This window comes from Natator depressus, chromosome 3, assembly GCF_965152275.1.
Source record: "Natator depressus isolate rNatDep1 chromosome 3, rNatDep2.hap1, whole genome shotgun sequence".
NCBI lineage: Eukaryota > Metazoa > Chordata > Testudines > Cheloniidae > Natator > Natator depressus.
This window is the reverse complement of record NC_134236.1, coordinates 160,189,428-160,202,057: the sequence shown is the minus strand read 5'-3', so window position 1 is coordinate 160,202,057 and position 12,630 is coordinate 160,189,428. Positions and strand designations below refer to the sequence as shown.

At 44.5% G+C, this 12,630-nt stretch overlaps 1 protein-coding gene across 2 annotated transcripts in view; it reads left to right on the top strand.

Annotated features, from left to right (window-relative positions):
* Positions 1-12,630, top strand: part of CNIH3 (cornichon family AMPA receptor auxiliary protein 3) — an 83,366-nt gene that overhangs the window by 63,084 nt on the left and 7,652 nt on the right. For both annotated transcript variants that reach the window (XM_074947105.1, XM_074947106.1), the window contains exon 4: positions 11,729-11,841. In XM_074947105.1, coding sequence (XP_074803206.1) covers positions 11,729-11,841 — 113 coding nt within the window. The remainder of the gene's footprint in view (positions 1-11,728; positions 11,842-12,630) is intronic.

Sequence of the window (12,630 nt, the reverse complement as noted above, 5' to 3'; positions counted from 1 at the left end):
CAAGCTCCTGGGGGTGCCAGAGAGGTACATAAGAGGCTCATCCTCCTCTCTCTTCCTGCAGCTCCTGCTGCTTTCTGTTATTCCTTCTCACCTTTTCTCCTGCCTGCCTGTTATGTCTCTTGTGCCCTCCTTCCTCCAGCACAGCACTCCACGATTTCTGTGCATCTAGAGCAGAGAGAATACATATGCACCAGCAGCAAACACAATTTTCTACACTCTGGGTCCTAATGGCCCCCGCCCCCCCACCGCAGTCTCGCACCTGAGGCGGCCGCCTCAGTTCACCTCATGGTAAGGCCAGCCCTGTCCAGGGAGGAAGCTGTGCCAGCCATATACCTGGTCCTGCTTACTTCCCCCTTCACGCTGGCACAGCTGTGCTGGTGGGATGGAGATGAAGCCAAGGCTCTGCCCATTCTCTGCCCACTTGTGGAGGAGAGAGAGGGGCAATCCCACAGCTGATGCTCTCACCATGCACACAGATCAGTGCAGATTGAGGAGTCATGGGGAGGGGGACGACAACTTGTGTTTCTTCATTCCTCTTCACAGACACATCAGGCAGTTCACAGCTGAGCCTAAAATCACTGTGGAAACAGCAGTGTGCATGTTGCAGGTAATTAAAAAATGTGAGGTGCTTTGATAACACTTTCCATCTTAGACTCAAGATGCATTTTGTAGATACAAATGATTTCAGACTCGCAACAGATTTTGGGGTAGGAGAGAAGTAACTCCATTTTGCAGATGGGAAACTGAGACATAGAGAGGTTTAGTAGTTTGCTCATGATCACACAGGAAGCCAGTTGCTGACACAGGAATAGAATCCAAATCTCCTGGTCCTGGGTCTTAACCATAAGGCTATCCTTCCTGCCTGTGAGCTGTGAGAGATGAAATCCTTTCATGTCTTATATGGATCCAGTGGCCGGTATGTATTGCTAACATGACAATATGTCCACCATGGCAATGAGAATATCCTTTGGGGAAAGGGAACCTGCTTATTAATAATATTTATCACTTCTGTCAGTATTTAAACATTGTACTGTAAAGATCACTCTCTTAAATGACTCAATATTGCTTTTCTCCATCCTCCTTTTTTAAAATGTTTGTTGCAAGGATTAAGGTGCTAAACAAAATACAGTCCTTTAATAGAGAGTCTGAGACCGTTAATTCCACCCCCACCCAGGTCGGAGGCATCTCCAGGTAGAGGGGTGGGGAGGCAGATAACATTATGGAAAGATCACCAACTAAGATCATAGTGTTTGTCCCTCTTTCCTTATCAGAAGGATTGAGGTTAATGGTTATTTATTGACGTTAATAGTTATTTTATTAATAAACACCTATTTTATACCTATGCCTTATAGGTGTAGTAGAGTAAATGTTATACAATGCTAACAAAAACTCATATAGTTAAAGTTGGCAGTCTTTTTCAGTGGAGTCCGGATACCACCCCAGAATCAATGTTCTGATTTTTTTTACAAAACTTAGACACCATTAAAAAAATCTGGGAAGTCTGAAAATAAAGAGTTAAGGGATACAGCTATTTCCACACTGGCGTATAATCCTTCCTCATTTGCTGTCACTCCCATTTGTTTACACTGGGCAGTCCACCTTTGGTTTGGTCTCTTGTTAGCTTCTTTAATAGAAATGCAGTTTGGGACCCTACTTGTGATTTAATATGTTTTTTATCAAGAGCCAAATTCTTTCATCTTTACTCACTGACTAGCATTTTATTCCATGAGTAATCCCATTTTCTTCACTGGGACCACTCACAAGGAGTAGGGTCCTACTCAACTTGAGTTTTTGTCTACGTTGAAAATTGTAAGTGTTTTAAGTTTTACACACACAAAATTTGAAGTGTTTCAACATTTTAACATGGATAAATGACACTCCCTCTCCCTGTTCCTCTCCATACCACCCCCAGCCACCTGCACCCATGCACACCCTACCCCAATGCCCTGCACACTAGTACTTAATTTGTGATGAAACAGGTGCTGGGGCTCAAGCAATTATTTTACTTTCATAACTGACACAGCAAGCTTAGAGGTGTCATGGATCAGCCCTAGCACAAATTAAGCACTGCAATGCACCCATTCCATGTCCTCCATCTCCTGGCCTACCATGTCCCATCAGTGCCTCACCTTGTCATCTGCATCCTTACTCCATGCCTCTGCCATGACTAGAAGGGAGTCCTGGTTTCTGGCCCAAATGTGCAATTCATGTAATGAGCATCCAGACTTAGGGACACTTGCTATCTCTATTGTCATCTGGCACTGTAAAAAGCTTCACTTCTTGGTCCTCTCTTCATGTGTTCAGCGCATATTCTTCAGTTCTAACTCAAGACAATGTTAATCACCCCACTGCGAATGTCTGTAGGTCCTTTGAGCTATTGCTTGTCTGTAAGCGTGTCTGCTTTCTCCAATACTCATCACACAGCAAGCCAGAATGGATTCTTTTAAATATGTCTCCTTGCAGTGATAATAAAGCAACATAGGAACAAAGTTGTGACAAAAATAAGTGTTAGCAACCACGCTGCTTCTAATGGCCTCCTGAGAACAGACTCCTAAGCAGCTCTCAGGAACATAACTATACAGCTGATTCCCTGATGAGCTGTGTACAAGTTACTGACAAACTTTGAATCACTAACCTGGCAGATTTGTTTGATGTGAAGAAAATAAAAGTTTGCATATTATCCAAACAAAAGATTTAGGTTCTCTTCCCATTGAGTTCAATGGAAGTTTAAGTGGAGTCAGGATCAGACTCTTAATCCCTCAAAGTAGAGGCTCTATGCAAATAGGTACAATAAATACCATAGGTAAAGTGGACTGAGTTAACACCTCTTCCTGTTAAATAGGTTGGATAGTGTTACAGCTCCTGCTCACTTTCCCATTGGGCTTCTGCCTCCTCAGGTGGACATTGATTGTACTTGAGACCTGTCGGTGTCTTTCTTGTGAGCACGTTACTCGATGTTCATGAAACTGCCAACCTCAGGCAGACCCCAGGGATGTGGCCTGAGAGGCAGATGCCTGAACATCATTTTACTGATCCCTGAGGCCCTTTCATCAATATGAGCTTGTCTGTGAAATGAATGAGATGGTGGTTTCCAAGTTCCTAATGAATGGATGTGGTACTAATTGTCAGTCTTGCTGCCAATCTTGGAAATGGCCAAAGACTGAATCATCCTGTTGCCCCATAACCAGGTCCTGCCTGGTTATGACTGAGGCACCTTGGTGAGGCAGTACAAGGAAGCGTGCACCTCTGTTCCCGAGGCATGTACTTATACTGCAGATAATTAGAGGACTTCAGTCTCCAGGGCTGCCAGCCCAGCCTTTGTCACTATTGCCGAATTACTTGAAAACAAAGCTGGTGTTGATGTCACCTGCACTCTCTTGGGGATTCTGCTGGAGGAGGGAAGCTATAAATCTTGTCACGGACTCAGTATGGACTTTATAAGCATGCAACCCAGGGGCCTTGGTCAAACCTGTTCTTAGTGCCAACCACGTTTTGCAGCCTCCCAAAGAAAGTGGTGGAAGCTGTGTTGCTTGGGTAGGGTGACCATATTTTCCCAAAGGAAATTTTCCTACTTCACATGGCTGACCTGAGGCCCCCACCACCACCAGCACATGCAGGACCAGGCTGAGGGCTCCACCCGCACTGCCTGCTGGCACAGGGCTGGCCCAAGGCTGCCCTCTCAACCCTACACATGGGGCTGGCCCAAGACCCCCTGCTGCCTGCAGTGTCGGCCTGGCCCAAGCTGCTTACCTGAGCCCTTTCTCCTGCACGGGGCTGGCGTTGCCGCTTGCTCCCGTGAACATTCCTCCATGGCCCCGAGGGGTCGCATCCCACTTTTTTGGCAAAACTGTGCATTTGTCAGTTTGCTTTTGCCAACTGATGATCAGTCGACAAGAGCAAATGGGACAAACGCCCAGTTTTGCCAGAAATGTTGGGATGCCCGGGACAGGGCTTAAAAAAGGGACTGTCCTGGCCAAAACAGGACATATGGTCACCCTACACTTGCGTCATTTAAAGTGGGTTGGAGAGACACCCAGACAGGTGTGGGTGTGACAAGAGGGGAACTTGCACTTGAATAAAATATTTGAGACCGTTGAAAATGCTAAAACGTAATATGTGTATACAATGTGGTGTGTTTATACACAATTCACCAAGCATCTCGGTGCCTGTGACAAAGGGAGCAAACATTTACAGTGTATGCATTCCGGATGTGTGCCCATTCCAGAGCAACGCACGCACTTCCAAAGTGCCACTATTTTTCTGTATAATCCAGTTCATTTTCTTCCACTAGTTTGCACTGAATTCTTCCAGCCTGGTCTATAGCTTGCAATTAGCACAATTTAATAGCTGTCAAATAGGGTGATCACTTGTTATTATTCTCACAAAGGCTTTAATCTGGCAGCTGATATTTCTCAATAAACCCTGCTCGCACTGGGTGAGCTCTATTAAGATGGACTCTAAAGTGAAATTAAATTAACTCTCTGCTCTGAAAACCATGGATTCCGCTCCCCCTCCCTTCTTCCACTGGCATGAATGCAGACAAATTCCACCATTCAGCTTTAGTAAGTGATCATGTGGAAAAAATTGCAAACTTCTCAGCACAGACCTCATCAGGGAGGTGCTTCAGACATCTCCAGACTCCCAAAGGAGATGGATTCGGGGGACCTTTAGCACTGGAATGGGTTACCTAGGGAGGTAGTGGAATCTCCTTCCTTAGAGGTTTTTAAGGTCAGGCTTGACAAAGCCCTGGCTGGGATGATTTAGTTGGGGATTGGTCCTGCTTTGAGCAGGGGGTTGGACTAGATGACCCCCTGAGGTCCCTTCCATCCCTGACATTCTCTGATTCTATGACCTGGATGTTGTCCATCCACTGACTGTTCCTGCAGTGTGGAGGATAAAAAGAGTTGAAGTTACAGTGAGTGGAAGGAAAAAGAGTCTCTAGGCCAAACACAGACTTGGTATAAACTGATGCAGCATCACTGATGGAGTTGCACCCTATTACATCAGGCCCAGATTTGGGTCTTTGACAGATTTTATGCATATGCATCATTTGCAGTTGCTTGTTGCTGCTATGTGGATGGAAAGGGACTGATCTATTCTTAACGTAAACAGACTTGTTTCCACTTGGCTAGTGAACAGTTTTGTGTCACATGAAGGAGACCTAGCTTCCAGTTCAATGTCCTTTCCCCTTTTATTCCTCAGGATGCAGGCTCAGCCTCTAGAGGGAGCAGGAGAGTTTATGTCACTTAACAGCTGGATAAAGAATGGCGTGGATGGGCTTGGAAGGGAATCCCATCTGGCCATTCTCTGAAAGAAGGAATGGTGCCTGGTATGAAGGGCTTTTGAAATTGGAGCTGTAAGACAAGTAATAATGTGGAGAGGGGGAGACTTTCACAGGGATGGAGTGGGTCCTCCTCGAGAAGTGGAAAAATTGTGGGGTTTCCTGTTGCTCTGGGATATTCGGGGGCATTAGCTGTGAGCTAAGGGCTTCTAAGTAGTATCAGATTCTTAGCACTTAAGTGAGTGACTTAGCAATAACTGGTTGAACAGTCTGACTTGGCTGTGACAGGTGCTTTTCCAAATAGGTGCAGGATCCATTAGTAACAAGGAAGGTTTTGTAATATTTATTCCGCCACCACTACACTTTTCCAGTTGTAACTACTATAATCTGTCTTCTGTGTCTGTTCAAACATGGCATTATTCAACAGTGGACCAAGTTAGAATATTCATTTCCCATGAAAATGATGTAATGTGCTATAAGTGTGGTCACATACAAGAAAGATCAATTCCAATGCAATAGAATAATGACAAAAGGGCAAATAGCTATATAAAAAGACAGGGATGTTTTGTAAACAGAACAACAACAGCATATATACAGAAAACAAGAAGCCCAATGGTTTGGGATTGAACTACCTGAGAGACTGCCTCAGCTCTGAGGTAGCTCAACTGCCGCAATTTTGATCCGTGGGGGAGTTCAAGTTGCGAGGAAAATGAGGGTGTTGTCTGTAAGGGAGACTGACTCTGAAAGTCACCTTCCTGTGCCATAGTCCAGCAGAGCCCAGATCTGTAAACTCCTGGAGTTGCTACAAGGTTCTGTTTTCTCTTAGAATTCTGAGGAGGAGAGTACGTGTGTGTGTGTGTGTGTGTGTGTGTGTGTGTATTCATTGTCTGGTGCACTGGGAGATTAGGTATTTATGATGAGATGAGCGATTTTTTTTTCTGTCTATATTAAATTGTACGTTGTAATTGTTGTAAGGGCACCTGGTACAAATGATGGGTTTTGATTAAGGGATTAGCATCTTTTTCATAAAGTAAACAAATTATATTCAATAGACCAAAACACCAACTTACCCTAAACTACTTAAATAACAGTAGGATATAATGCATTTTCCTTACCTCTGCTTCCATGCATTGTACCAACCTGTGTTTCTGCTCATGAACTTTGGTCCTGCAAGCTGTTGATCTTCTTCTCAGATTTCCCTTCAAGGTCTTCCCTCTGGTGAATGTCAGCAGGCAGCATTCCTGGGCTACTACATCACCACTGCTGTTCATCAAGCAGCAGGGCCCAGAGCAGCCCAACAGCAGCAGTGTCTATTACCAGCAGGAGAGTGGGGTGGGAGGAGGTATTGTTTCATGGTCTCTGTGTATATAATGTCTTCTGCAATTTCCACAGTATGCATCCGATGAAGTGAGCTGTAGCTCACGAAAGCTTATGCTCAAATAAATTGGTTAGTCTCTAAGGTGCCACAAGTCCTCCTTTTCTTTTTGCGAATACAGACTAACACAGCTGTTACTCTGAAAAGTGTCTTACCAGTTGCTTTACTTTGACAGTTTTCTCCTCCAGTCCCATATCCTGGTACCTATCTCAAAAGATGCCAAAGCTGTGTCCAGCGGTCATCACTTGAGACTAAATTTTATCTGCAACCCTGTGGGGTTACATACATGTGACTGAGTGCAGAATTTGGCTGTTGGAATGTTCCAGGGCTACTGTCGCTAAATCTATCATCTTGGTACCTTGAATTTTCCTAGAATTGCATATTGTGGTGTCTGGTCTATATAACAGTCACCATGATTTGAGAAAGAAACACTGAAACACCATTCACTCAGGGACTACATTATTCAAGACCAATTAGTAATGGAATTTGGAGGCTTCCTTTCCTAGGTCACCGGTTCAAATTAAGAGCAGATCAGATGTATCCTAAAGTGGGTACCTTCTGACAGCTGCTGTGTGGTCTGTATGAAATGAGTTAGTGCTCTCAGCCTAATTCTTAATGAACAGGTCACCCACATCAGAAAAACTACCACCAGAATGGACTGTCTTGGCAGAGATGGCAAGGACTGAGTGGGCCTGGATTTTGAACCAACCTTTTCCTTTCTAGGAGCCCAATCCAGTGCCCACTGAAGTCAATTGAAAGTTTACATTAAATTCATTGGGCATTGGCTCAGGCCCTAGGATGATTCCTCCAGCTTAGAGCTAAGGCATAGTCATAGGTGCTGGAACTAGGGGTCTGGGAGTCCTGCCGCGCCCCCTTCCCCGCCCCCACCTTGAAGTGGTTTCCATTATATACAGGGTTTACAGTTTGGTTCAATGGCTCTCAGTACCACAAATTGTTCCAGCATCCCTGGGCACTGTTATGGTTCAGGACCAGCTGTACCTTTGACCTCTCTCTCCGTTTCTCTCTGGACACCCTGTGAAGTGACAGGTCCTGCACTTTCACTTCTCTCAGGGCGGAGTTCCCTGACTCGCCGTCTCCAGGCTATAGCATCCTGTGTACCAAAGATGATTAGTCTGCAGGCCTGACTATGTTTGGCTGCCTGCATGGATCCCCTTTGGGAGCTGTGACCAGTAGGGGACCCAGTGACTCAGATCAGCTTCTTCAAAACAAGTTTCAGAGTAACAGCCATGTTAGTCTGTATTCGCAAAAAGAAAAGGAGTACTTGTGGCACCTTAGAGACTAACCAATTTATTTGAGCATAAGCTTTCGTGAGCTACAGCTCACTTCATCGGATGCATACTATGGAAAGTGTAGAAGATCTTTTATACACACAAAGCATGAAAAAATACCTCGAGAAAACCTGGATTTGTGCGGGAAATGGCCCAACTTGATTATCATACACATTGTAAGGAGAGTGATCACTTTAGATAAGCTATTGCCAGCAGGAGAGTGGGGTGGGGGGAGGTATTTTTTCATGCTTTGTGTGTATAAAAGATCTTCTACACTTTCCACAGTATGCATCCGATGAAGTGAGCTGTAGCTCACGAAAGCTTATGCTCAAATAAATTGGTTAGTCTCTAAGGTGCCACAAGTGCTCCTTTTCTTTCTTCAAAACAAAATATTCTTGATATACATCTAAAGGAATGCAGCATTTGGAGAAAAGGGTTAAAACAACACGCAGCCTACATGCCTTTGTCTTACCTAAAGGTTACGTCTAACTTATCCAAGACTCCTCAGCCTCAGGGAATGAAGGTCAGTCTGCTCCCCAGCACTCACCGCCTCCTTCTGTGTCCCTCTCAACTTCAGGATTGAGGTTTTTAACCCCTCCACAATTCTTTGTTTCATTTCCCCCAGTTGGAGTTCCTTCCTCTTCCCTCCCCCACCCCAGAGTTACCAGCCAGCCTATTGACCAGAGCACTGTGGAGGTAAAACTTCAAAGGAATTGACCCCTGTATTTAAGTACTAGTCAGTGGGTTATCTTCAGCCATTGTCTGCCAGGCTGAGGGTGAGCTCCTTCAGTAGTTAACCTTTTGAAACTGGGTAGCAAACAGCATAACGACAATTAAATATGCAGAGGTACACATAATATTCATTGGTTTCAGAGTAGCAGCTGTGTTAGTCTGTATCTGCAAAAAGAACGAGAAGTACTTGTGGCACCTTAGAGACTAACAAATTTCGAAGATAGCTGGGAGTGCTGGTAGCGTAGGGCCTGAGGAGAGAGTCCACATAGCCAGACAATCCTACTGTTAGGGTGCCAATGCCTGAGATGATGGGGCATCCAGGATTTCCAGGTTTATGGATCTTGGGTAGCAAATAGAATACCCCTGGTCGGGGTTCTAGGCATGTGTCTGTACAGATCTGTTCCTGTGCTTTTTCAGGGAGTTTCTTGAGCAGATGGTGTAGTTTCTTTTGCTAACCCTCAGTGGGATCAGAGAGTAATGGCCTGTAGAATGTGGAGTTAGAGACCTGCCTAGCAGCCTCTTGTTCATATTCCAACTTATCCATGATGACGACAGCACCTCCTTTGTCAGCCTTTTTGATTATGATATCAGAGTTGTTCCTCAGGCTGTTGATGGCATTGTGTTCTGCACGGCTGAGGTTATGGGGCAAGTGATGCTGCTTTTCCACAATTTCAGCCCTTGCACGTCAATGGAAGCAATCTATGTAGAAGTCCAGTCTGTTTCGACCTTCAGGAGGAGTCCATGCAGAATCCTTCTTTTTGTAGTGCTGGTAGGAAGGATTCTGTGGGCTAGTAAGTTGTTCAGAGGTGTGTTGGAAATATTCCTTGAGTCGGAGATGTTGAAAGTAGGATTCTAGGTCACCACAGAACTGTATCATGTTCATGGGCCTGGAGGGACAAAAGGAGAGGCCCAAATAATACAGATGTCTCCCACATTCTTCACAGACATATTCTCCGAGAAGTGTTGGGGGGAGCTTGCCCCGCTACTGGCCCTGGCAATCCTGATCCCTGGATAAACAGAGGACTTTGGTCTCCAGTGGCCAAATCCTGCCCTGCCTTATGCCCATGTAGCCTCATAGAAGTCAGTGAGGTCAGTTTCCCTCCAGATTTACCAGTTTTGTACATTTTACTGATAATGGATCACTTAAAAGACTAAAACCCTAAAAAGGCTATTAAGAACAGGTATATGGGAATGGATTGCTAAGTAATCCACTTTCAGTGCTGGGGTGCTTAGCCAGATATATGTCCACGATTTAGCACTTTGTATCTACAATTTGTGACTGTGATGAATCTCCCTTGCTAGAAAGGTTAGTGTTATACTATAAATCAAATTCTGAAGAAGGGGAAAAAAGCAGCAGTGATAAATTACCTGAGTCTGGAATCAAACTGTATAGTTGGGCCATGATTTGTCATCTGCCTAGGACAGGGGTTCTCAGACTGGGGGTCGTGACCCCTCAGGGGGTCGCAAGGTTATTATATGGCGGGTCGCATGCTGTCAGCCTCCACCTCCAAACCCTGCGTTGCCTCCAGCATTTATAATAATGTTAAATATAAAAAAGTGTGTTTTTAATTTATAAGGGGGGGGTCGCACCCGTAGGTTTGCTGTGTGAAAGGGGTTGCCAATACTCAAGTTTAAGAATCACTGGCCGAGGAGATAGAGCTTTGAGGGTACTAGAACTGAAGCTACTGGCACAGGATAAGATGTCTCTAAATGTGTTAAAAGTTCCAAAGATAAATAAAAGTTCTGTGACTGCGAGATGAAAAGATTCCGAAAAAAGGGAAAGGTTGGGCTCCATTACAATACCATGATAGAGCTCCAAAGAGGGGTCACTGTGGCAGCTGAACTAGTACCAACCAAACTCCAGATGCCTTTTGTGGGGCAGCCTGACCTTAGCTGTGGGGGCTCCAAGACACTGCAAGAGATGAAGCCAAGATGCCTACAAAGGTTTCTGCCTGGTGAGAAATGATTGCTGTCGGCAAATGAATCTTTATGGTTGTAAAAAAGAGCACCTGAGAAAATGAGAGAAAAAGACCAACTAAGAAAGGGGAAAAGCAGTAGAGATAGTGACAGGGCTCTATGGTCTTGTCTACAGGAGCCTTTCTTCCTTAAAATTTTATTTCCCTGTTGCTACCTATTCAGTTCCACCAGCGTTGATGGTAGGAGCGTTTCTAATGTCCACCCAGTTTCTCTCTCTGAGAAATGACCCACTTCTTGGGTCCAAAGAGCCCTGACACTTGGAGCCATGTTGTTACTAGGGAGAGACTTTTCAAGGTTCCCTTCTCACAAGAGTTTGGCCTAAACTGCTCTCTAATATCTACATGAGTCTCCCAGTGATTTAATCCTGTTATAGAAAATCGAAATAGTTGAAAACAATCTTCTGGTTTTTTTTCAAGGGCACTTTAAATCCCAAACAAAAGTGAAAAGAAAAGGAGTACTTGTGGCACCTTATAGACTAACCAATTTATTTGAGCATGAGCTTTCGTGAGCTACAGCTCACTTCATCCGATGAAGTGAGCTGTAGCTCACGAAAGCTCATGCTCAAATAAATTGGTTAGTCTCTAAGGTGCCACAAGTACTCCTTTTCTTTTTGCGAATACAGACTAACACGGCTGTTACTCTGAAACCAAACAAAAGTGAAACTTCAGTACTAGATCTCCACTTTTCTTTTCAAATGGTTCAGTTATAATAGTTAGCCTTGGAATAGCTCTTTGTAACCATTCACTCATTTATTCTCAGAACACCCCAGTGAGATAGGCAAATATTATAATCCCCATTTGGCAGACAGGGGAAACTGAAGCAAGAAGAGGATAAGTGACTTATCCAGGGTCTCTCAATAAGTCATTGGAGTGGAGTCAAGATTAGAACTCAGCATTCAATCCTGTGCTCATTTCTTTAGACCATATTGCCTCTCAGTTAAGATGCACTTGGGGGCACATAGACCCATCAGACTTGCAGATATGCTTAGTCTACTGAAAAGCTGTTTTAAACTATACAAATCACAGAGATGCTTTTCTGACAGACCTGTTCTCTTCTGCCTTTTCTTTTCTTCAGCTCGTGCTGCCTGAGTATTCTATCCATAGCCTTTTCTGCATCATGTTCTTGTGTGCTCAGGAATGGCTAACCCTGGGGCTGAATGTTCCTCTGGTTTTTTATCATTTTTGGAGGTAAGGCTGTCTTCTGTGTACTGGACTATTGTCACCCTCATTTGCCCAATCAACATGCATGTATATGGCACCAGATAATGAAAACACGGCAGTAACACGAAGGATGGATTTCTTTCTCCAATCTCCCTTTCTGTACCATTAGTTGCACAGGTGGATGAAACTCAGTTCTGCTGTGGGTTCATACTTTTAAGATGAAAGGGCCTCAAACTTTAACAATCAGTCTGGAGAAAGAGGAAAACATGAGGCATTCAGGTTCCAGTGAAGAGGATGGCATGGATTTTAAAGTTTCTACAAACCTGAATATTAAAAGAAATATTTTAATGACATTTTTGGGGGGGGGGAAGGAAAATAAAATAAAAAAATAAAATCTTAGATTAAGTTAATTAACTATTCCTACACAGTGTTGGAACACAAATACTACAGCAGCCTAGTTGTGCATGAGAACCAGGAAATGACTAGAATATGAAAGTGGAACTAACCATTGCACTAGGCACTATACAGACACAGGGCTGTCCTGGCCCGAAAGAGCCTGCTATCTAGAGGGATTGATTTCGGGTGTGGAGATGAAACTACCCTCTCAACCCTTCCATCAGGGTTGTGGATCATTGATGGGGGGAGTCTGAGGGATGTTTCCACTTTCACTATCTGTACTTGTGGTTAGGGTTGCCAACTGTCTAATTGCACAAACCCAAACACCCTTTCCCCACCCCTTCCCCAAGGCCCCACCCCATGCTCTGCCCCTTCTCGGAGGCCACTTCCCCTGCTCACTCCAGCCCCCCTCTCTCCATC